Source organism: Capricornis sumatraensis, chromosome 17, assembly GCF_032405125.1.
Source record: "Capricornis sumatraensis isolate serow.1 chromosome 17, serow.2, whole genome shotgun sequence".
Lineage (NCBI taxonomy): Eukaryota > Metazoa > Chordata > Mammalia > Artiodactyla > Bovidae > Capricornis > Capricornis sumatraensis.
The window spans coordinates 64,615,062-64,641,401 of record NC_091085.1 but is presented as its reverse complement, the minus strand read 5'-3'; the positions used below and the strand labels follow the sequence as shown (position 1 = coordinate 64,641,401).

General features: G+C 49.3%; 1 protein-coding gene across 1 annotated transcript in view; it reads right to left on the bottom strand.

The window, feature by feature from the left end:
* NOS1 (nitric oxide synthase 1) overlaps positions 1-25,815 on the bottom strand; it is an 87,455-nt gene extending 61,640 nt beyond the window's left edge. Inside the window, exons 1-2 of the mRNA XM_068989618.1 lie at positions 25,091-25,815; positions 11,016-11,142 (exon numbers count right to left, since the gene is read on the bottom strand). Of these exons, the coding sequence (XP_068845719.1) occupies positions 11,016-11,142; positions 25,091-25,815 (852 nt within the window). The remainder of the gene's footprint in view (positions 1-11,015; positions 11,143-25,090) is intronic.
* Between the last annotated feature and the right edge of the window lie 525 nt (positions 25,816-26,340).

Here is a 26,340-nt window from a genome sequence, read left to right as displayed (position 1 = left end):
CTTAAATGCTAAGCCAAAAGCTTTGGCCTTGAATGAGTAGACAGTGAGAACCCCTGAAGCTGCCCAGTGAAGAGGGTGGCCTTATCAAAGCCATTTTAGGAAATACATGAGTCCAAGGACTGTAGGAGGGAGAGGGTGGAGGCTGAGAGGCCCAAGAGGGGGCTGCTGCACCAGCGCAGGGGGCCAGGAGAGTGGGAATGCAGCAGTGCTAGCAGATGACAGGAAGGGAGGAGACGGGAGTTGGGGTGTCAGGAGCAGGACAAGAGCTCTGTGGCTTGAGAGGATGGGAGAGAAAAGAACAAGTCAACACTGACGCAGAGACTTCCCATCTGGGTAAGTGGGAGGATGTGAGGCTTTTAGCAGAAGCTGGGAAGTAAGGAGCTAAGGTGAGGGGAATGTGGAGGATTTTAAGGCTGGAAGACAGACACTAGACATCAGAATCTTGGTGGTCTACAAAGAGAGGGCAGGCACCCTATCCTCCTTCAATTGTGGGCAGGAGGCTCACAATGAAATCGGGACAAGAGCTTGACAGAAAGGAGGGAGGGAGGTACCTATGCACCACAGAACATCTTAGGATGTCCCTCCAATGCATACGTTGATGTCCTAACCCCCAGGATCTCCAAATGTGAGAGTCTTTAAAGCGGCAATTAAGTTAAAATAAGGTCGTTAAAGTGGCCCTAATCCAATATGGCTTGTGTCCTTACAAAAAGGGGGAAATCAGGAGACAGACGTGCACACAGGGAGAACGCCACATGAACATGAAGACTGCCACCTGCGAGCCGAGGAAAGGAGCCTGGAGCAGAACCTTTGCTCACAGCCTCAGAGGGAACGAACCCTGTAGCCACTTTGATCTCAGACTTCTGGGTTTCCAGACTCAGACAATGAATTCTGATTGTTGAAGCCACACAGTTTATGGTGCTTCCTCTAGAAAACAGCTCGAGGAGATGAATCCAGGCGCTGAGGCCCAAACCTGTTCAAAGCGAGCCAGTTCTTATTTCTTTCACTGTTGGTACCAGCGCCAGCTCCTCCCTCTGAGGCCTGCAGCAACTTGCCCTGCTTGGCTTGCTCTAAAATGAGGGCAGCACGCTGGGGCTGAGCCGGGCAGCGGGCCATCCACACCAGGGGCCAGATGCCACACACCATGCCACAGCCCCTTTGCTGCAGCTCCAGGCCGTGCTGCTCCAGTCTGTGGGCCCCACCTTTGAGAGCTGCGAGCGTACCTATTAGGAGCTGTGGCAGCTCAGGTTCTAGAACCACGGGCCTGAAAACCAGCAGGTACGCACCCATCCATGCAATTAAAAAATTGCTACTTATAAAACTTAACCAACAGTGTTAAGTAAACTGGAGTATAATTTCCTTGCAGTGTATTCAAAGCATGATTTCTAAAGAGATTCATTCTTTATAATAACTCCACAGAAGCTTGAAATCACTTATTCTTCACCCCTCCTCTGTCTTTCCCCCCTATTCAGTGGTCCATGTTCTCCATGGAGGATGGTTACAGAAGGGAGTGCTTGGGAGTCAGACTCATCATGGTTTGGGTTCACAGACAAAAGCCTCTGGAGATGAGGATTTTTGTTTGTTTTGGCCATCCTGTGGCATGCAGGATCTTAGTTCCTCAACCAGGGATTGAACTCATGCCCCCAGCAGTGGAAGCACTGGGTCTTAACCACTGGACCCAAGGGGTCTTTAAGTTAGATTGTTGATGCTTTCTCCAAATGAGGTGATGCTTACAATCATGATGATCTCACAAGATAATTAGATTATTAGACAACTTTAAACCTGCTCCCATTACCAGATCAGAATGTACACGTGCATTATGAATTAATTTTGAGAAATCCTGTGATTATCTTGGGGCCCATCCCTCTTATATTACATTGTACTGTGTGTGTTTATTAAAAGCATTACACTGCTGATTGTAAATGTTTAAAATGTATAGCAGAAATAGAGACAGAGATGTAGAGAACAAACTTATGGATACCATGGGGGCAGGGGCGAGTGGGATAAATTCGGGGATTGGGATTGATGTATATACACTACTATGTACAAAACATATAATTAATGAGAACCTACTGTATAAACCCTACTCGATGCTCTGTGGTGACCTAAATGGGAAGGAAATTGGAAAAAAGAGGGGATATATGTATACATAGAGCTGATTCACTTTGCTGTACAGTGGAAAGTAACACAACCTTGTAAGGCAACTATACTGCAAAAAAATTTTTTTAATTAAAAAAAAATGCACAACAAGCTTTGTGATTATGTTTTGGACTTTTTACCTTTTAAAACATCCTGGGACCCTCAGAAAATAGAAGTGGGTTGTGGCTCTGTGGGCCTCTGAGAATCTCTGTGTGAAGGGAGTTTTGACAACTGATATCCATTTGTAAAGAGAGGAAGGAAAAAATGACTTTGATCAAGGGAAAGAATCTGAATATGGTTTGAAGCAATAAATGAGCATACAGAATTTCACTGTCCTTCTCGGACAACACTCAAACAGCCTGTGTTGAATATGCACACTCAGTCACTCAGTCGTGTCCAACTCTGCGACCCCGTGGACTGTAGCCCACCAGACTCCTCTGTCCATGGTGCTTCCCAGGCAAGAACACTGGAGGGGGCTGCCATACCCAGGGATGGAACCTGGGTCTCCTGCATCTCTTGCATTGGCAGACGGATTCTTTACCACTGTGCCATCTGGGAAACCCCTCCATTGAATATGCTCACTGTTAAAATAAACAGTTAGCAAAATATGTGGAAATTCCAGAAGGGCTGAACCCAAACACCCGTCAATTCAGGCCCCACTTCCTGGTTCCACCCTGACTCTGACGGGAACAGGTGGAAGGGACATGGAAGGCCAGTCCCCTGACTAAGTGACCTGTAAAGACCCTGGAGGTCACTAGGCAGGTGGTGGTCCAGGTGGAGGGATGTGAGACATCAGCAAGGCTGGGGTTCTGTGCCAGTGGGAACTGAGGGGCTTTGCTCAATATAAATTCCTGGAAAGCATCCCTTTGTGCCTATTGGAGGGTGCTCCATGAACCCTCAAACAGGTGGAGGAAGGGGTGGAACATGCTTTTTGGAAAATCTGACCTGAGTGTCTCACTTCAGCCATGAGCCAGATCAAGGCCAAGGATACCTGGCCAGATACAGTTGGGGGCAGAAAAGGGCTTAATCACAGCTTCTAGTAGGGATTGGGACACTCTCACAGAGAGCAATGAGGTTCAAAATAGAGGAGGTCTCTCAAGTACTTAGAGACAGGCTTAGCGCAGGGAGTAGTGAGCAGGCGCCCCCAAGGAGTCAACGTAAATGCGGCTGACGGAATCTGCTGGAGCCAGGCAGGGGGCACCCTGTGTGGCATGTCTGCGTATGACTCTACAGAACCCCCAAAATCACAGTGTGCCGACTACTGTGTATGTGTCTGTGTCTGGAGCTTGTCTAGAGAGTGGGAGTTTCTGGACACTGAGACAAATATGTATGTTTCAGTTCTGAACTAATGTCTAGGTTCTGAACTCAAGGGCTGTGATTTCAATTTCATTTTGAGTGACATTTATTAAATGCCTATTGTGTGCCTCCTCTAGGCTAGGCCACTGCGTACCCACTGGTTCCTGGATTCCTCATGGTAACCCATTTTTCAGATGAGGAAATGGAGGCCCTGAGATGTAAAGTGACTGTCCCTAAATTAATAACTGACAGGCCACAGAGCTGGGCATGGACTCCAGTCCCTCGAAGTTTCCATTTTTCCCCCCATCCAGGTCTTTACTGCCTCCCTCCTCTGCATATTCCTAGAGTCTGGCCCCAGAAGATAAAGACTGAATGCTACATTGACCTGAATGATTGACAAGGATGACGATGTCGCCGTAAAGGCAAAGAGGTGTGCCTTTGCCACCAAGACTCTGTGGGTCGTCACCTTCCCTTTCTGGGCCATAAGGGTGTCACCTTCAGCCTCACATGAGCAATATAACCATTGGCAATACTCCTTTACCTAAATACACAGTATGATGCCTAGATCAGCAATATGATAATTAGTCAAATAACAATAATGAACTTTTTATGGAGCACTTATTCTGTGCAAGGCCTTGTAGAGTTGAGAGTGGGCTGTAGGGCTCTATGACCTGGGTTCAAGTCCCATCTTGCCCACTTACAAGTCAAGTGACCTTCCTCGAGCTATTAAACTCTCAGTTTATTCATCTGTAAAATGGGAGCAGTAACAGGAAGTAGCCCAACAGCAGTAACCCAACTCCATTGGGTTGGGTTGGAGATTAAATGAGATTGTGGATCTAAACTGCTTGACACAATGTCTGCCATTGCTCAACACATATTATTTCTTATCATGAATAGCAGATGTAATCATTTTGTATGGTATCTTATTTCTTCTTCCTCACAACTCCACGAGCCTATTATCCACTATGAGCTTCAGTGTGGATGCTAATCAGCTGTTTGACTAAGGTCACCGGGAGGAGGAGACCAAACCTGGGTTGACCCCTGAGCTGAGATCGTGACCCCAGTGCTGTGGGTGAGCCCAGGGAATAGAACGGCCGCACCCCCACAAGGTGGTATTGTTGTCAGCGTTATTGTTATTTTTATCCTGACATCATTAGCGTGCAGTGAGTCAGGGCTGACTTAGAAAGCTTCCCTGAAGCATGCTGGGCTGTTGCTGAGAAGCAGAGGGTTGGGCTGGTTTGCCTTCATCTAGACACAGCTTGGAGGGGTCTGGCTGCCTGCTTTCGGTCTTCAGCAAAGCCAGCAGTACTGGCCGCTTGGGGTGCTTGCTCCTGAAGAGAGGGGCTCTAGACACCTCTGACCCTCTGAAGATTGGGAACCCATAAGCACTCCCCTTTATGCCTTATCATTTGGAGCTCTGCAGAGAGGCTAGTCGGGGAGGACGACACTTCCCTGGAAGGAGGGAAAAGCTTCTCAACAGATTTTGACATTTTGAAAGGCAACAAGCCCTATGTCCCCAGGGGTGAGGAAATGCCAGGTTGCTGATGAGGTGGTGGGGATGGGGTGGGCAGGGAGATTTTGAAATGAAAATCAACTCTCTGACTATCTGGCTGCCTTTGTCAGCAAGAGGCTGGAGAGAGGGGCAGTGGGCTAAGTAAGAAAGAAGAACCCAAATGGAAATGCCACTTCCCCCAGACCCAAGACCTCTCACACTCACTAAGGGTTGGAAGGATACTTAATTTGTATATGAAAATAGACATTCTACCTCCAAGCATGACACAGTTCCACTCCTACCCCTTAGGGAAGCAAATCAGGCAGGCAAGAGAAAAAGGTGCTTAATAAGAAAGGAAGCAGAGAAGGGCTTGAATCAAATCCTAAGGTTTTGTGGGAAGAATGAACAAATAGCACTTTCTTACTAATCCAGGGGAACGTTTCCACTTAGGAGGGTTATTATGTATGGGGCTTTGAGAATGGTGTCAAAACTCAAAGTGGCTCAGGTGGAATTAGCATCAGAGACAACCTCAGCAATCAAATAACAATCCTTAGTAAGAAAAAGAAACATAATTTGTCAGCCCTGGAGGTTTCTTTTAAAACTATAATGCTTTCCCCAACTTTCTTCTAGGCAAACTCCTACACGATCTTCAAAACCCAGATCAAAAGGTCACCTCTTCTGGTAAATCTTTTCTTATGCCTGCCGAGGTATCTATGGCCCCATAGTGTATTGTGCCCCTCTCTATTTTAGGATTAATTGCACTGTCCATGTGTGTTCTCTTCCCACATGCATGCATGAAGGTCTTGAGGGCAGGGAGGGCCAAGTTTGCTCGCTTATGCTTCTACCCCAGAGTTGCGTGTGTGGCAGTATTGAGTGACTAGGTATCTGTGTGATGGGTGAACGGATTCATTCTATCCACCAGTGCAGACCAGATACAACTTGTCAGGGGATGTTAAAGATAAGCATCCCCAAGTCATTCGTACGCTATGTTCTAGTGACCAGGGATTTGGGTCTCACTGGCTCTACCCACTGCTGACCCAACAAGAGAAATGACCACTAGGTATAGGTGTGCATCTCAGATTTCTGAGGCTAACTTAAGAGAAGGTGCTTCTACGGCAGAATTCCTGTTGAATTTGGCCAAACGAGAGTATCAGGGAGAATGGGGCAGACCATAATATTCCTTCAGGGACCTAACAGTTGTCGGAGTCAGGAGGTCCTTTTTCCTGTCTAGCCTGCATCTCTCCCACTTCACCTGGGCTCTGTTGCCTTTTGCCAAGTCTTTGCCGGGAAAATGCAGACCAGCTGCTCCTCCACCAGCTCCTATTGGCAGGTAGTAGCTGGGCCTCTCTTGGTGTTATTAACAATGCTCCCCGCTCCCTGGATGTCTAAAAAGCAGCAAATGTGGGTTACAACTGGACAGAAGAGAGCCGATTCCAGGCGCTGCAGGTAAAGTGGCTTTGGGCAGATAGAGAAGAGGCTGAACATAGGAGCTGGTCTTTCAGGCCAGAAAGAAAATCACTGGGTTTCCTATTAATTTGCTTCACCTGGGAAATGTTTCTGAGCCCTATGGCTGTGGAGGTGTCTAGCAGGAGGTAGCCGAGCTGTTTGCTTAGCTCTGGGACTTCAATATAACTGAGCACTTGGGTCTCTGCTTCCTTTTAGCTCTATTTCTGAGAGGCATTTGGAAAATTGAGTCTCAGACAGTAGAGCCTGGATAATCTCACAGGCCAGTGATTTCGAAGCTTATTTTGGGTCACAGACTAACAGCAAGGACTTGATAACATTCAAGGAGTAAGTCCAAGCACTGCTGGTCTGCACGTCACAATTCCAGGAGCTCCCATGTCTAAAACTGTTTGGCCGTCTTAACCTCAGGAAGACTATCTTTTCCCCCTTTCTCCAGCACCCTTTCTCCTCCACAGAAATGAGTTTCCATTTTAGAGGCAGCCTTAAGGCAAGTTCTCAGCACCTCCCCCTAATTGCTATGGACTGAATGTTTATGCCCCTCCTCCACCAAATTCATCTGCTGAAACCTAACCTTTATGTGATGGTATGTGGAGGTGGGGCCTTTGGGAGAGGATGAAGTGATGAGGGTGGAGTGCTCATGAATGGGATTAGTGCCCTTATAAAAGAGACCCAGAGAGATCCTTTGCTCTTCTGCCACGTGAGGGCACAGTCATAGGAAGCAGGCCTGCACCGAATGTAGAATCTACCAGTGCCAGCCTCCAGAACAGTGACAAATATATTTCTGTTGTTAATAAGCCACCCAGTCTATGGTATTCTGTTATAGCAGCACAGATAGACTAAGACACTGATCATTTCATCATGATGCCCCACAAAAGTCCCTGGGCCTATTAAACCCCCTGTCCTGTCCTCAGTATTGAGCCCTACTACTCAGGCTTGAAGTTCAAGGTTATGTTTTTTAACTGGTCACTGTCTGACCAAGGTGAAAGGAAAGAGTCATCAGACTGCAATGGCTCAGATTTCAGCAGGACATTAAGGGTCTTTCTGGTGGGGTCAAGGCCTCCTCTGCTTCTTCCTATACCTCAGATCTCAGGAGTTACTGCAGGCCAGCGATTACAAACTCTGATACCTAGAGCAGGTAGGTAAGGCAAATCAGTAAAGCCAGCTGGGTAATCTTGAGACAGAACACTTGGTTGCATAGCAAACACATAAGAATATTCTTTATTCTTACAAACCATGAAATCTTTCTCATCTTCCCTGAAATGTGTGAATTGCTTGGTCCATACCTACCTACCACTTATCCCACCTATTATAAGAAAACCAACAGTGCTAATGTTATGATAAACGATAACGAACAGTTGGTGGTAATGAGAGGGGCACGCTAAGGAGAGGTGGGGGTTGTGGCAAATTGGAGAGCCCACGCCCTGCATAGTGGGAGGAGCAGTTAGTCAGTCTGGGCAGACTATTTCCCCATAAGAACAAAGGCTCAATGTGGTCAGATTGTCCATATTTGTAAGAGAAGTTGCAAATATGATAGTTACATAAAAAACTGAAACACTGGCAATAAATTCAAAGTATAAATATAAGTTGTCTATAGGACAATATAGTGCAAGCCTAACAAATCAAGTCTACAGCCTGGGTCTCGCCGGAATCTGCCTCTCTCTGCCCTTCTTTGTCTTGGGAGGGGTTGCATTATGGCAACACCCTTTATTTTCAATTGAGAAAATATGAAGAAAACTCAAGCTCTATTTGTTCACTTAATCATCGACAGATAACAATAGTCCTCACACTCACAATATGGCCTGGGTTTTTGAGGACAGCATAATAGAGAACTGAAATTGTGCCTTGTCCACCAAACATTCCCAGGTGTCACTGCAGGAGTCAGAGTGCTTGGCCACTCTGACCTACTATGGGATCCCTGATGTCCTTCTTTTCCTGGCCAACCCCTGGCAGCTAAGGAAAGCAAGTTCCACTGACGCTCTGGAGTGTCCCATCCTCCCCCATGAAGCTACACACAGAGGCTGTGAGTCACTGCTTACATGGGTTGGTGGTGAAAAGTGCTGTCTCAGGACTAAGCACTGAAAGAAAGAGCTTGGCAACCTGGCCTGTGCCATCCAAGGCTGGAGGTGGGTGGAGGGAAGGAAGAAGACGGCCATTCCAATAGTACTCTGCTGCAGTGCAGGGGAGGGGTGGGAAATTCACATGCTTCACCAGCGTTGCTCTGTTACCTGCCTGGGCAGGTGAGAAACAGGCTTTGCTAATCTCTAGCCAGATCTAGACACTCTCAGGAAACCATATTGACTCTGCTGTTAAAATACTCCTCAGCAAATTGGCAAAGTCTGCTAACACTCCAAGCTGGGAAGGCTATGGTGAAATAGTCATTCTCCTACTTAGCAGATAGGAATGGTACAACCTCTGTGGTGAGCAATCTGGCCATTTCTGCCCAAGTCACAACTGTATATGACCTTTGACTCAACAACTGCTTCTAGGAATTTATTCTTTCGATAAGCTCACCCATCTGCCAATGAGGTATTTGCACAAGGTCATTCATTATAGAGATGTCCTGGCAAAATACTGGTGATGGGCCACATGTTCATTCTGGAGGCCTGGTTCATAAATAAATAAAAGGGAATATTACGCAGCCATGAAAAAAGAACCAGGACTCTTCAGCTACGAATTAGGACTAGTCTCCAAGATACATTGATACCTGAAAGAACAAGGTACAAAGCAATACAGGCATATGGTGGAGATATTGTAGGTTCACTTCTGGACCGATAGTAATCCAGCAAATATCACAATAAAGTGAGTCACTTGAGCTTTTTGGCTTTCCAGTGAATATAAAAGTTACATGCATTTTTACACTGTACTATGCGTGTGTGCATCTTAGTCGCCTCAGTAGTATCCGACTCTCTGTGACCCTATGGACTGTAACCCACCAGGCTCCTCTGTCCGTGAGATTCTCCAGGCAAGAACACTGGACTAGGTTGTCATGCCCTCCTTCAGGGGATCTTCCCAACCCAGGGATCAAACCTGCATCTCTCACATCTGCTGCATTGGCGGGCAGGTTCTTTACCGCTAGCGCCACCTGGGAAGCCCACTCTGCACTTCCTACACTGTAGTCTGTATGCTGTGTAATAACCTTTTGTCTAAAAATGCACATACTTTAGCTTAAAAATAATGCAATCAAAACCACAGTGAGTTACCATCTCACACCAGTCAGAATGGCTGCTATCAAAAAGTCTACAAGCAATAAATGCTGGAGAGGGTGTGGAGAAAAAGGAACCCTCTTACACTGTTGGTGGGAATGCAGACTAGTACAGCCACTATGGAGAACAGTGTGGAGATTCCTTAAAAAACTGGAAATAGAACTGTCATACGACCCAGCAATCCCACTGCTGGGCATACACATTGAGGAAACCAGAATTGAAAGAGACACGTGTACCCCAATGTTTATCGCAGCACTGTTTACAAAAACCAGGGCATAGAAGCAACCTGATGTCCATCGGCAGACGAATGGATAAGAAAGCTGAGGTACGTATACCACAGCTGTGGTACAATGCAATATCACTCAGCCATTAAAAAGAATGCATTTGAATCAGTTCTAATGAGGTGGATGAAACTGGAGCCTATTATACAGAGTGAAGTAAGTCAGAAAGAAAAATACCAATACAGTATACTAACGCATATATATGGAATTTAGAAAGATGGTGACGATAACCCTGTATGTGAGACAGCAAAAGAGACACAGATGTATAGAACAGACTTTTGGACTCTGTGGGAGAAGGCGAGGGTGGGATGATTTGAGTGACCAGCATTGAAACATGTTGTTATCATATGTGAAATAGATCGCCAGTCCAGGTTCGATGCATGAGGCAGGGTGCTCAGGGCTGGCGCACTTGGATGACCCTGAGGGATGGGATGGGGAGGGAGGTGGGAGGGAGGGTCAGGATGGGGAACACATGTACACCCATGGCTGATTCATGTGAATATATGGCCAAAACCACAATATTATAAAGTAATTAGCCTCCAATTAAAAAAATGCAATTGGAAAAATGGCACCAATAGACTTGCTCAATGCAGGGTTGCCACAAACCTTCAATTCATACACACACATGCACACACACACACACACACACATAATACATGTAACAAAATGAAGTGCAATAGCATGAGGTTTGCCTGTATGTATGATGTGTTCTCATTTGTGTAAAAACATATGAAAATAATATGTATGTCTTTGTTTGTCTATGCATAAAACATTGCTAAAAGGACCACAAAAATGATGGATAATGAATACTGCTTGCCTCTGGGGAGTGAAGCTGTGTGGCTGGGATGAGGGAAGAGGGAAGAAGCTTTTACCACCTATCTTTTTTACCTTTTAAATTCAGAATCATGTGAATATCTTTCTTGGTAGAAACAATGAAAATTTGAAAACTGGCAAGCTAGCAAACAAAAGCCACCAAATCAAAGCCCAAAGCCACCGTCCAGGGTAAGGGCTGCTGGCTCGGCCCCCACACCATTTCTCCAGCCACAATGGCTGGTTTTCTCCCCAAGGTGGTTTGGCACTTGTCTTCCCAAGAACATTCAGGGAACCGTGGAGTGTGGGCCCCAGGCTGACACCGCCACTTACCTGCTCCTTCTCTGAGTACGGGTTGTTGAGGACGACGGGCATGTTGCCCTTCCCCCACAGGTCATTGAAGACGCGGTCGTTCTCCACGCCGAGAGGCAGCGGTTTGTGTGACTTGCCGTCCGGGTCTCTGAAAGGCAAGGCAGGAGAGGTTGAAGAAGACGCGACACCTGGAGTGGCCGGCTGGGCACCCAGGTCTGAAAGCCCTGAGTCCGTGAAGAACTCTCAGGGTTCACCGACATGACCCTCCACGGAGCCAGCGAGCTTTGGGTCCGCAGTTTGCCGCTTCGTAGGATCAAGCATGAAGGTGAGCTTAGTTGACTTGACACCCCCAGCTGGCACATACCTGTTGTATGGAGATAGTTTCAGGATGTCTGTGACAGAGACTTTGTTCCTCCCTCCCCTGCCCCCGATTTCCTGATCTAGGAAGCCAGGAGGCCCCTCTCCTAGCAGAATCCCACGCAGAACCCCTGGACAGCTTAGCATCCATGAAACCTAATGGTGGAAGATACAGGAAGCAGGAGGGATTGGTCAGAAAACCAGTCCTGTGGGCCACGGTGGTGAGTCACACCAACGGCAACTAGAGCACTGATCACAAGGCTAATGGTACCAGCCCAGGATACACAGGAATGATTCTGAAAATAAGGGGAACACAGCGACAAAAACTATTAATACTGTTGGTGTTGATTAAGCACTTACTGGTGTGTCAAGCACTTAACATATGTCTTAGTGGATTTAGTGCTTGGGACAACCCGATGAGGTCGGTATGAATGTTTGTCACTGCTGTGCAGATGGCATAAGTGAGACAGAAGCTAAGTCACTCAAGGTCACAGTATTGCAGTCTGTCGCTGTTGTTCAGTTGCTAAGTCCAACTCTTTGTGACCCCATGGACTATAGCACACCAGGCTTCCCTGTCTTCCACTATCTCCCAGAGTTTGCTCGAATTCATGTCCATTGAGTTGGTTTTCCAGCCTGCTCTTCATGTTTATTCTGAAGTGGAGGCTGTTACTATCACCCTCACTTATCATCACCACCATCAGCACCATCATTCTCACGACTGTCAACATCACCACCCAACATTTCCTTATCAGCGTCAGCATCACTGTCACCACAGCCATCATAAGTGTGCGCATCAACACCAATGCTGACATCATCACTTTCATTATCGCCAAAATCATTCTCATCCATCTCATCACCACCACCTTCGTCCCATCAGAATCTTCATGCCCATCACTATGTTCATCACCACCTTGCACTCATTATCAGATGCAGAAACTGAGGCTCAGAGAGGTTAAACCACTCACCTAAGTCTCACAGTCAGGGTTGCAGGAGTTGGGGTTCAAACCCAGGCTTATTCCTGACTCTAACCATGAAGCTTTCCTGGCTCTCTGCCCTTGAACTTGGATAGGTTCAAGGAAGAGGTTATCTTGGCTGGACAGGCTGACCATCCTCTGAGCTGGAGGGAAGTCGTGGCTGAGATGGGACTGACTGTATCAAAATCCAGACCTCCCAACCTGCCTCACCTCATCTCCATCCTTCTGCCCTCCTGCTTTCTAACCATCCGCCTCTTTCTAACCCTCCCACCCAATTTCACTCGATGGCATCTGTTTGTTCCCCAACTTTGGGCAAAGTGGCTTCCTCTGTGGTCCATCTCACTTTTGGTCCCAGGGGTGGAGGCAGGCCGTATCCAGCTCTCCATTCTATGTTCCCAGCTTTGGGGACTCTTGGCTCCATAAATTCCCCCAGTTCCCAACCTGGTGCTGATGGTCATTTGGGATGAATCAGAGGCCAGGGCCCAAACTCTGAGTGTAAGGCCCTAAGTGGCCCCTCTGGCTGCTCGGATGGGGCTACCCAGAATCCCCTCCTTGCTTTGTCTCGCAGTGTTCTGGTGGCCCACGCTGAAGCCACTTCTGCTCATCTTGCTTGGAGAGGTCTGCAGTTTTAAGAGGGAACATTATGTTTTACTCTCTTAAAAATGTCTCCAAAACACACCAGGAGTAGTTCTTGATTACAGATATTTCCCAAGTCAATGGTTTACCTACGTGGTAATAAACAGAGGCATTGTCTGTGGAGACGGCTGTTCTAAATGTCACGCAGCCCCTCTCAGCGCTAAAACTCCAGTTCCTAGGATGTCATGTGACCATAAGTGGGGAATCAGCAGAGAAGAGAGGAGTTTAGTGCTGTTTGAGTGTTGGTAATGTACCAGGTAACAGCACAGAAGTTATTTCACTTCCTCTCAGCAGATATTAAAAGCTTCCCTATTTTACAGAGGCAAAAACTGAGACCAGAGAGGTTATGTCAATTTCCCAAGGTTTCTCAGCAAACACAAAGCAGAGCTGGGGTTTGAAACTAGGTCTGATTGATGCTCAGCCCAGATCCTTCCTTTTTGTAAACAGACTGGGAAAATGATTCAGGATACGTAGGATAAGCCAGAGGCTAAAGAGCTAGGAATCCAGCATCTCTCAGTGAATGAGGCCAGTTTACAAAGATTACAGGGTACGATTACCCAGACGACTCTTAAATGGCTCACAAGGCTTGTCTCGTGTGGATCTGCAGGGAGAGGTGCTTTTATCATCATCCTTTGCTTTTTTTTTTTTTTATAAAAGCCTTTAACACTTTTGTTTAAATAATATATTTGAAGTGTTTTGTCAACACAAACTTATGTAAGAGCCCTGTGATGAGCCGGGGAAGAATACTTTTATTTGAGAGAACTGTCATGAGGTGAATGAAACTAGAGCCTGTTATACAGAGTGAAGTCAGTTAGAAAGAGAAAAGCAAATGTTATGTGTTAACACATATCTACGGAACCTAGAAAAATGGTACTGATGAACCCATTAGCCTGGCAGGAAAAGAGATACAGAAGTAGACGGTGGTCTTGAGGACATAGCAGGGGAAGGAGAGGGTGGGAAGGATAGAAGAGAGTCGAATGAACATACATACACCACCATGCATAAGAGAGACAGCTAATGGAAGCTGCTGGATGGCACAGGGAGTGATGACCCAGAGGAGTGTGATGGGGATGGATGGGAGGGAGGCTCCAGAAGGAGGGGATACAACTTGCTTTATTATACAGCAGAAACCAACACAACATTGGAAAGCAATTATCCTCCAATTTAAAACAAGAATATTTTTAACGTGGGACCACAGGGAACATCCTTCAGCCTCTGACAAGGAGTTACTTTGCATCTCTGCACCCAGGGACAAAATCAGGAGCAGATTTAGGTAGATTCTGAATTCCCACTCCCCACTCCCAGTTTTCAGTAAAAGTCAGCTCTGAGGGAGACAAGCAGTTTATTGCCATGAATTTTTTCAGCCTGGGAGGAATCTGTTTGCTAGGTTTGTACGGGCAGTGCGATCCATGGACTGTGGATTGGGTGGAACTGGGTTCAACTCTCAGCTTTGCTGGTTGTAAGCTGTGTGACTTTGAATATTTTGGCTACTTAACCTTTCTAATTCTCAGTATACTCATCTCTAAACTAGTGCTGATAATAAAACCCAGTTCCCAGGGTTACTGCAACAATTACAGGAGGTAAGGCTCACAGCACTTAGCCTGTGGCATCTGCTATTGCTTTGACTGCTGATGTGTTTGTAGGCTGATCAGACAGAAACAGAGGAAGGAAAACGCTAGTTCTTTCTAAAACAGTCAAGATTCCTCTAAGTCAGCATGGTCTAGGAGAACTTTCTGAGTCAATGGAAACATTCCACGTCTGCTTGCGTTTCGGGTATTTTAGCCATGGCCCACATGAAGCAGCTGAATACTTGAAATGTGCTTAGGGACTTCCCTCGTCGTCCAGTGGTTAAGACTCTGTGCTTCCACCGCAGGGGTCTTGGGTTTAATCCCTTGGTGGGGCACAAAGCTCCCCTGTGGGGCTCGGCTGAGAAAAAGCACCTATTGTCTCTGAGGAATTAGTTGAATTTTTAATTTCATTTCACTTTAATTAGCCATATATAGTCAGTGGCTATAGCATTGGGTGGTGCTGGCCAAAGCCTTAATGTCTCTAAAGCCTGAAGGCATGTATGGCTCCCAACTGAGAAAGGGGTGTCTTCCCTGGGGGCTTATGGGGGCACAGGCAGGGATGTCTGCACTCAGACACTTCTTTTTTAATTGAAGGAGAGTTGACTTACAATGCTGGATTAGTTTCAAGTGCATAGCAAAGTGATTCAGTTACACATACATATATTGCTATTGTTTAATCACTAAGTTGTATCTGACTCTTTCAGGACTCCATGCACTGTAGTCTGCCAGGGTGCTCTGTCCCTGGGATTTCCCTGGCAAGGATATTCGAGTGGGTTGCCATTTCTTTTTCATGGGTTCATATACATATATATGTGTATATATATTATATATACATTATATATTTGCACATATACATAGAAATGCACATATATTACATACAAGGCTTCCCAGGTGGCTCAGCAGTAAAAAAAAAAATCTGCCTGCCAATGCAGGAGCTGTAGGAACCATGGGTTTGATTCCTGGGTTGAAAAGATCCCTTGGAGGAGGAAATGGCAACCCACTCCAGTATTCTTGCCTAGAGAACCCCATGGACAGAGGAGCCTGGCAGGCTGTAGTCTATACGGTCACAAAAAGTCAGCCATCACTGAGCTACTAAGCAGAGCAGAGAGTATATTTGATTTACAATGTTGTGTTAGTTGAGGTGTAGCAAATTGATTCAGTGATACACAGACACAGACACACACACACATATACGTTTTCAGATTCCTTTCCATTATAGGTTATTATAAGATACTAAGTATAGTTTCCTGTGTTATGCAGTACAACCTTGTTTTTAAAAACTATTTTCTATACAGTAGTGTGCAAATGTTAATCCCAGACTCTTACTTTATCTCCCCCCTTCAACTAGATGTTTGCTTTCTATACCTATGAGTCTATTTCTGCTTGTAAATAAGCTCATTTGTATCACTTTTTTAGATCCCACACATGAGTGGTATTATATAGTATTTGTCTCTGTCTGACTGACTTCACTCAGTATGACAATCTCTGGGTCCACCCATGTTGCTGCAAACGGCATTGTCTCATTCTTTTTTATGGCTGAGTAACTGCCCATTGAGCTACTATGTCTTGTTCACAGAGCCCAGGAATCTGGGAATTCTCTGATTCCTTTCCAGACTCCCCCCTTCCATCACTCTTAGCCCCGACCTCCACTCTCCTCTCTTCCCAGGGAGTACACCGTGTCCATCCTTGGCCTCCCTAGAATGCCCTTTCATCTCCCCTCTGTCAAGAGTCAACTCCTACTCACCCTTACAAGGCCCACTTCACACACCACCTCTCCTGGGGGTTAAATAAGATCATGCTTGTAAAATGCCTGGTATACAGTCAGCTCTGACCAAACATGAACTGTATTTGATCCCCGGGTCAGGAAGATCCCCTGGAGAAGAGAATGGCTACCCATTCCAGTATTCTTGCCTGGAGAATCCCATGGAGGGAGGAACCTGGTGGGCTACAGTCCACGGGGTTGCAAAGAGCTGGACACAACTGAGCGACTAACATTTAACTTGTGGCGATTGAAGTCCAGAGAGATTAGGTAACTTGACACTGATGGTGTCAAGATCACACCATCAGTGAGAAGCAGAGGAAATTTTGCAATTAAATGTCTCCTCCTCGCTGCCCTCCTCATTTAGAATCACTGAGAACAGGGCTTGGGGGTGGGGGGTGCATTTGATTGGATTTCACACTCATGAAGAACCTCAAATTTAGATATCGAATGTTTCCCCCCAAATGAGGTGATGGTAGTGAATGTGTGTATCCACTAAATGCAATTCTGCTAACTCCAGGTTATCATTTCTTCATTTAAGCAAATACACCGGGAGCCCACAGATGAAGGTAGACGGGGCCTGGCTTGACTTCTGAGAAGCCTGAATGGTGACTCTCCTTGGCCAGTACTTTTGAGTCTTGGTCCTGCCCAGCTGTCTGAGGGATTTTGGTTTATATCAGAAATTCTCAGCCTGTAACTACTGATATTTGGGTTCAGATAATTCTTTGTGGTGGGGACTGCCCTGCACATTGGAGAATGTTTAACATCATCCTTGGTCTCTCCTCACTAGACACCAGTAACATCTCCATCACCAGCTGTGACAACTGAAAACATCCCAGGAGATCAATCAATGTCCCTGTGGGGAGGGGAGGAATTAGACTCCTCCCTACTGAGAAGCAGGCTTAGCTTCAATCAAGGACCCAAACCCATGCTTCCCAGCTCTCCCATCCCTGTTCCACACCCACCCAGGGGGTCTATGAGCATTTATTTACTAGTTGTCCCTTGTTCCCAGACAGGACTGAGAAACCTGCCTTCGCTCAGTGGCTCCCACATCTGCTTAGTGTCCTTATTCTCCTGAAAAGACATCCTCCAGTGAACTTGGCATTGTGGCAGACCAGCGAGGCCAGAGCCATCCTGCGGTCAAGCTTGGTGGTTCTCCAACATCAGGGTGCATCAGAATCAATTGAGGGGCTTGTTAAAATTCCCCCCAGCCCATCTCCAGAGAGCCTGAAATAGTGGGAAGCCTGGAATCTGCATTGTCAAAAGCACCCACATCGGCCAAGGACACCTGTGAAGACCCGTTTCCCTGGGAGAGCTCTGAGCTCGGCTCGTGCAGTGAGCAGCCAGGTGCCCTCCTGGCTAGGAGTGCTCCCCTCCCCCAGCTCTTCTCCTCCCCCTGCCTTAGTGTGAGGCTCTCCCTCCTACCTGGCGAGCATCTTCTGTGCTTCTTGGCAAGAACTAAACTAAAGCTCTTTCCTTCCACTTCACTAGTTGGATCCTCAAACTCAAGCCAAGAGTCGGTCTAGCATCTCTAAACCTTCTGAGGATCTTTGCCAGATCCTTCCAACCGAGGCTCCCCGATCTCTCGGGCACGAGGACGGGGGTCCCAGGCCAGACTCCACAGGCAGTTTGCACATGTGTCGGTTGGCCCCATGCTGACCACTAACCTCCCCTGACCAAGGACCCAGGAGGGGGAGCAGGTGGCCCAGGCCAGGGTGCAGGGCGCAGCCTGGAGGTGGGGGCCACCCACTCTGGCCCAACCAGGCGAGGAGGCCGCCGAGGAGCAGCTGGTCCTGGCAGGAAGCCCTGCTCGCATCTCTCGGCAGACACTATGCTCTCTCCAACTCCCCTCCTCGCCCTCCACACTCCAACGGTCTTTGGCTTCTGCTTCTACCTGGTTGCAGATTCTGAGAGCTGAGTTGGAGCAGGAAGATTTGGGGGGCTGTGCAAGCGGGTGTGGTGTCTCTGTGCAGCTTTCCTTCTAGATTCCATCATGCTGGAGTCTGGGGGGTTGGTTCTTGATAAAGGTATGCTCTTCAGAGCAGGAATTCCATGGTGAGCATTGTAGCTGAGAAGCGAGTCGACGGCCTCTGGGCTCCAAAACAACCACGACTCTCATTCCTAAAATCACAAAAGCTGGGCAGGATTCTCCAACTCATGTCTGTAGGCCCCAGGCTAGGGGGCATGGGGCTGAATTTGGGTTCCAGCTCCTAAGGCTGTCTTACTGGGATGTGACTTCTTGCTAACAGCCCCTCTGATATATCTTTTTTTTTTTTTGAGAGGCTGGGAATAGGTTTTAATGTAAAATATCTTGATGTATCTATTTTGCCACAAATTCACTTTTTAAGAAAAAGTTTTTTGGCCATGCCCCATGGCATGTGGGATCTTAGTGCACCGAGCAGGGATTGAACCCACGTCCCTTGCATTGTAAGGTGGATTCTTAACCACTGAACCACCAGGGAAGTTCCAAGGTGTGTTGTTTTAAGGCACCAAGGTTGTGGTCATTTGTTAACAGCAGCCACAGGAGTGATGGCAGATACAATGAACGGGTGTTGGGATGGTTGATGGCCCTGCCCCCATGTCTATGTCTGACCTCACTGCCTATCGCTGTCCTCCTACTTGCTACACTCAAGGCCTCCCTTTAGTTCCTTGAACATCCCAACCTCGTTCCTGCCTCAGGACCTTTGCTCCTGCTGTGCCCTCTGCCAGGAACACCCTTGCCTAGATTTCACAAGGTTCTCACCTTCTGGCCTTGGTACAAATGCCTGCAGAGAGCTTTTCCCCAGCCTTCCAGTCTAACGTGCTACCCAACCCCAAGCCACTTCTCTTGAAGTCACTGTATCATCTCCTTCACAGCACATACTGCTATCTAAAACGACTGCATGTGTCTATTTATTATTCCTTGCGTGTTGTCTATGAGATGACTCTGTAGTGGATCATCAGTGGATCCCCAGCTCTGAGGACAGCATCTGAGGCAGAATAGATGCTCCATAAATATCCAGTGACTGAGAGATGCTGAGAAGCCCTCAGTTACATGCAATGTGAGGTGGGTGAGCTTATTTCCCTTTCAGAATGAGGGGCCGAGTGCCCACTAGGCCAGGTGGCAGGGACATGCATGGGAGAGGTCACAGAGCAAGTGCATTAACTGGTGTAAACAGGACCCCCTGTCCCCTGCCTGGGAAAGAATGCATGGTGGCGGGGGCAGGGCAGTGCTGGAAGTCACTCACACTTAAACAGTCAGGGTGAGAATGAAAAGTTGCTCCCAGATTCTGCATGACGGCAAAGTTATCAGAGTTAATTCCTGAGTTGAAAAATGCCAAAAAAGAGAGAGAAAGAATTAAAAAAAACAGTAGAAAAGAAAAAATGAAAATGCCACCAGAGTGATCCACAGCCATGAGAAAGGTCAAGTGCAGCCTAGGAGGAGGGTCTCTAAGGCATCAGTGACGACCTTGGTTGATCCGAGGTCATCTCTCTAGGGAGGCTGTCTTTAGCAGACAGCAACCTCAGGGCCTTGGTTTCCCCTCCAGTCTGAGAAAATACTCTGATAGCCTCAGAAAGTTGATGGCTAGTGGTTAAGGGCACTGTGGCCAACAGTGCAATCTACAAGCTTAGTAGAGGTCAAGAACATGGGCTTAGGGTCAAGTTCTGGCTTTGCTGCAGGCTGGCTGTGTGACCTCGCACAAGTGACTACACCTCTCTGAGCCTTGGTTTCCTATCAGGAAAATGGGGTGCTATGTGGAGGAAGTGAATTACTTGATGTGAAGACCATAGCCTGGGGCCAGGCCCACCTGGAGTGCTCAGCAGAGGCTGGCTAACATGATGGGGATGAAACTCAGGCTTGTCACAGGAGGAGGCCTCCCTCTCCCCCAAAAAAGCTGATTCTCTAGGGTTAAAATTGACTTGTGTTCCTCCAGCCACATTTACTTGTCTGGTTTCTTTTTAAACTCTAGACACTCACTGTGAGATTGCTAGGTAGAACCTGGATAGAACCCTGTGGCCAGTGCTGTGTGACCCTGGGCAAGTTGCTTCACCTCTCTGAGCTTCAGTTCCTTCTTCTATAGGTGGGGGCTAGAACCACAGGTCCTACTTCAGGAGCTGCATTCGTACAGGTTCTAAAGAGGTGACTGCTGTGAAGGTACTCCTATAAGTAACCGAGGGAGGGCCCTGCAAGCGGATGAGGAGTTATCAGAGCGCAGGGCGAGGTGGCTGGCTGGCTGGTCCAGATGGAGGCTGGACCGCGGACCTTGGCCTCTTTAGAACCCTCCTTCAGGGCAGCAAGCTGAGCAACCTGGATATCCTCTGACATGCAGCATTTTAAAGTGACCGCTCCCAAGTACAGAAGGCCCTGAATTCATCGCCTCCCTTCCTGATCACCCTTCACCTGCTGTCTCTGCCTGCTCAGGGCCCCCTCCCTCCTCCTGGGATGAAGGGAGGAGACTGTGTCTCAAATCAACATCACTTTTCTCCCCAAACATGGGCCGACACCCCAAACAACAGGACAGGGGTGCCCCCTGAGGGAAAGGGACTAGCTGGAGCAGGGGAATAAGTCCAGGTCCAAGAGGAAAGAAGGACGGAAGGAGGAAAATAAGGCCAAGAGAGCAGAGGAGTCAAGGTCGCTGCTGAGAACCAGTGATGGCCCAGCCTCTGCTCAGACCCAGAAGCCACGGATGCCGAGTGGGACCCGGATGTGGAGCTCTGGGCCCAGCAGGCTGCTGGCTTCACTGTCACCCAGCATCTAGGATGCATCTAGGATGCTAGTCTGAGCCCACCCCCAAAAGCAGCCTGGATGGAGAGGGGCCTGGGAGGATGAGTCGTTTCCAGGCAGCTGTGTGCGCTGTGAGGCTTGAACGTTCCCAGGTCAGCAGCCCCGAGACTGGCTCTGAACGACATGCTGCCTCTGGGGTTGCGTTTCCTGACTTGGGACACTGATTCGTAATGAGACACTTATTTTAGCCGTGAGCAAACAGCTTTGCAATCTGTGGGGGTGCTTTTGTGGTTGTTATGACGATGGCCGATGCTTCTGACATCACAGTGGAAGGGAGGTGATGTCAGGGGTGAAGGACACCCTGGCAACACAGATGACAAAGCCACTCAAGAAGGAAGGGTCCTGACTGCCTCGCAAACTTTGGACATCTGCTTAGATTAAAAACAAAAACACGAAACATGCTTCAGTTTCTCAGCCAAAATCTCAGTGTGGGTTTATGTATAAATTCGGCTTTAAATTCTACTGAACTTGCAACTATTGGGAAATCAAAGACAGGACATCGTTTTACCAGGAATCATTCACCATTTGGGAAAATCGCATCACCAAGGCGACGCGGTGCTGCAGGTGGTGTCTGAGTTGCCAACACAACACACCTGTGTCAATCTGCATCGTGTTTGCCTCCATTCTATCTTTAGGTGCCAACATATGACATTCTGGTGGAGCTGTGCCTATGCGCTGCTATGTTAAATTATAGGCTCTTTTATTATAGATGACTTTTATGCTCTATAGCCTTGATTTTATCGTTAGGGCATTATACTGATTTAAAAAATGTAAAGTGTGGGTAGGCTCCATGCTCCATGAAGGAGCTTCTGGTTAGTGAAGGGGGCATTTCAAATTATTTGTTAAAAAAACAGAGTGAAGGGGGAGAGCTGTGCATCCAGGCATGGAGCCGGGGTGGGGGTGGGGGCCCACAGTATTACTCATCCTTAGAACCACTCGTCTCAGTGGGTTTCATGGAGGCATATACTTGCCCTGGGTCACTTTCTCCCAAAACATATCTCCACCAAAGCAGTTTTTTCAGCTACTTGTGGTCAGTCACACTGCAGGTGATGTGGGGTCCCTGGAGGGAGGACCCTGATGGATGAGGGCGGCTGAGAGCTCAGATGTCACCTCCTGAGGTGGGAAATGGGTCTGTGGGAGCAGCGCCCCAGGGCAGACGGCTCTATCTCGCCCTCATTCTTGGGGACACAAAGGCTGCTTCCCCAAGATGGTGTTTGGAGAGGCCCCTCGGGGCTTGACTACCAAGTGGGCTCCCATTAAAGCTCATGGGACTCAAGGACCTCATCCCAGCCTGGGGTCCTGTCCGCAGCCTTTATGTCCTGGACTGCAGGCTAGGAGAGGGTATTTGCTAGTATTCGCTCCTTGGATAGAACGTGCAGCTCCCAACTATAGCAGGTACTTCTCTACAACATAACTGGAGAGTCAGATGCCCGGGCCTGGGTGGGGCTGAAACAGAGCCCTCGGGGTTCTGAGGCTCACATCCTACGCCTAGCTGAGAATCAGAACCAAGTATACAGGACATTAGACCAAGGGGTTCCGCTGTCATGCAAGGTGAGATGGTCCTATTCATGGACTCACTGCTGCTTCTGCAAGAGGCGGTGCTGAGGATGGGCGGGGCACATAAAGGATTGGTGGGGGGGGGGGGGGCGCGGGGCGGGGAGAGGCCATGCCCCGGAGCCTCTGATGGGCACTTCTGATGCCATCTAGAAAAGAAGGCCAGTGATTGATTCTGTAGTCTCTAGCTGCCTTAGAATTCAAGCCCACGGGGTGAGACTTGGGAGTGCCTATTGGCTGCCCAGAAACTACCTCACGGCTACACCAGCCATCTCCACCAAGTATGTCACAGTGGGGACCCCTGGGAAGTGGGTTCTAGCCTGGAGGGGGGAGCTCCTGTGCTGGTTGTGGGAGAATGAGGTGCCAGGTCACTGCCACCGGGAGAACCCTGAGCATGTGATTCTGGCCTCCAGCTCTGGAAATGGACATTAGGCCACTGGGGAACCTCAATCATCTGTCCCACCAAGAGGGTCACACCACACCCTGTGTATGTGGCCTAAGACTCGCTGTCTCTCGTGGAGATGGGACCCAGGGTGTGGCAGAGACTCCAGGGTATCTGTGGGGAGCTCGCAGGAGAGAGGAGGAGTGGGTGGGAGGGGGGAGCTGGGCGGGCAGGAGGTGCCCTCTGTTGCCCTCTGCCCAGGCCTTCCGACAGAGCCTCCACTTTCCTCCTTGGGGGTCTTGCTGGCATTGGCTCAGTTTTTAGCCAGGCGTGAGATGCTGGAAAAGCCCCAGGATGCAATGGTGGCCAGGGTGGGCTTCCACAGACTGGGGGATGCACAGTGGGCCATCTGGGGGCTACCCTGCCAGGACTGGGTCCCATGCAGGCACAAGTGCACCTCAGGACCTTGGCACCTGCTGCTCCCTCTGCCTGGACGCCCCTCCCCCTTGCAGCTGTGAGCCTCCCCCCGCCCCTTCCTCCGGGTCCTCCCATGTTGCCTTCCTAGTGTGGCCTGCCAGCTTCCCACCTGCAATGTTACCCTCCCCAACACTTCCTAGCTCTTCCCCGCTCTATTTATCTCCTCAGCGCATATGACTAATGGTTTACAGCGTTAACCTCTCGCTTCTTCTTTGGCTTCCCCACTGCACTGCAAGCTCCCCAAGTCAGGGGGTTTGTCTATTTCAGTCACTCCCCCAAAGCCAGAGGACTTGTCCATTCATTGCTCTAGCCCAGGGCCCAGAAGAGTACTTGCACAGAGTAGGTCCTCTGGGAACACTTCCTATATGAATACACGCAGGGGCCTGGGAGCTAGTCAATTCAGGCCCCCACAGGATTTCCCAGTGACCTCTAAATGCCCCTGGACTCTCAGGGGTCCTTGAGAAGAGGACCGGGAGAGCTTGGCCTGGATTTCTGGGGCCCTCAGGCCTGAGCCTCCCTCTGTGGCTCCCAGGATCTGCCTCGTAACACTGTGGGCTGTAGCGTCAGTGCTAGACCTTAGAGGGGAGTGGAAGAAGGCAGAGGGACAACCTGCCCCCTCCAAGTGTGTGTTTGCTCAGTCGCTCAGTTGTGACCCACTCTCTTTGCTATCTTTTGGACTGCAGCCTGCCAGGCTCCTCTAACCATGGGATTTTTCAGGCAGGGATACTGGAGTGGGTTGCCATTTTCCTACTCCAGGGGATCTTCCCAACCCAAGATCGTACTCGTGTCTCCTGGGTCTCCTATTTCCCCACCGCCTGGCCCATCTGCTCCTCACCGACTGTGCAGCCAGCCCTCCTTCCCCAGAGGGTCAGAAAATGCCAATCCGGCAAGTACAGAGGGGCTGGTACCCAGCTCTATGTTTTTTAATTTTTTTGCCACACCACTCGGCATGAGGGATCTTAGCTCCCTGACCAGGCATTTAAGCTGTGGCCCCTTCAGCGGAAGCATGGGGCCCTAACCACTGGACCCCCAGGGAAGTCTCTGGTATCCTGTTCTTCAACTGCTGGCCTTAGCGTGCGTGTAATCGGAGCAATGGCAGCATTTTGGGGAATGGAGACTAATTCTCTACTTTGTCTCCAGTTTCTCTCTTTCGAAGTTTTCTTGCCCTGGATGGGCTGCCCCCAGGAGAGAGCCAGTTTGGGCTGAGGGTCGCCCAGCAACCAGCTCTTCCTCACTCTCCCCAGATTCTCAGCATCCATCCACACCCAGGTCGGCCATGCCCAGGCACCTCTCCTCATGCAGTGACCTCAGGGAAGGCCCCACCATCTGAGCCTTAGTCTTCTCACTCTTGGAATGTGGGTTGCAAAAATACCCGCCTTGTGGGGGTGCTGGAAGATGGGGCCCCAGCTACTATGATCATGAGCTCTGGGTTTCATGGCAAGAGATACGCACTAGACGTGCCCATTCCATTCCGCAATGGCAATTTCCAGGGCAAGAGGCAAGGGGGGTTGAGCGGGTGTATGTGTGCTTGGATGCCTGAGACACTCAGCTTGGCTCCCGGACTGTGAGACCACGCATGCTCGCATACAACACATGTGCGCACACAGCCCCCCTGGCAGCTTACCTGTCCACCTGGACTTCCACGTCCTTGGTCTCTGTCTTGGCAGGTCCCCCTCCATTGATCGCTTTGCCCCCACTGGTGAGAAGGTTCAGGACAGGCTCTATCTCTTTGAGCAGTGTATTGTTCTCCCCGCTGCCCTGGAGGGCGACCCCAGTGCTTTTCTTGCCTGGGTCCTGGCCTGGGGGCCTGGCAGCCAGGCCGTTGGCTTGGGCAAGAGAGCTGGCTTCCTGCCCTGGATCTGGAGCATGCTGGGGACCATTTCCGGGACCCATGGCCCCGTCCACCGCCAGCGTCTGCTCTCTGCCGGCTGACGCTTGGTGGGACAGGTCAACAGCTGCTGTGGGGGGACCCAGGGGCCGGGTCACCCGGATGGTCTTGGGGGTCCCGTCCCCGGTGAACGTGGTCTCCAGGTGCGTGGTGAAGCCCTCAGGGCCCCTGAGGATGAGCACCACGTGGGTCTCGGAGGCAATCCCCCTGAGCACCTCCAGGGCGCTGTCATAGCTCAGGTCCACCAAGGGCTGGCCGTTGACAGCGAGAATGATGTCCCCGGCCTGGATGAGGCCGCTCTGCTCCGCGGCGCCCCCTCGGATCAGGTCAGAGATGATCACGGGCGGCTTGCTCACCCTCTCCTTCACCAGGAACCCCAGGCCCCCCACTTTGCGCTTGAAGAGGCGGACAGAAATGACGTTGGGTTGGATCTGCTGAACGCTGAACATGTGGCTCTCCATGGTGTCTAGTGTCCAAGGGTCCACAGACCTCAAAATGGGTCCGGCCGAGGTCAGGTCCCCAGGAGCGGCTGGGCTTCAGGCCACGCCGGGAGGAGGAGCTGGGGGCTGGTGCTGCGGGGCTGCAGCCCGGATGGGCAGCTGCTCTCGGCGCTGGCCTTCTGTGCCTCTGACGTCAACTCGGCGTCACCCGCTCATTGCTGTCGGGCCGTCGGTGGCATGATTTCCTGCGTCTGCCTCCTTCCTAGGTCTCTAAGGAAGCAATGGTTGATCAGGCAGACGTCAGGGGAAGCGGTGGGATGAGTCCTATGCCACAGGTCAGGCGGATCTGGGAGGAGACGTGTCTGGTGGCTGTGCCTAGGGGTGACGCATGCTAGCGCGGACTATCCACTGGGCATCGTCAGCCCGTCAGAGGCAGATCCGATCCAGGTCTTCCTGAGGTCAAGAGAAGGAACAAGGGAGGGGAGGAAAAGGATGAAAAAAAAAGAGAGATGATGTGATATGCCCAAGACCACCTTTAAAACTAAC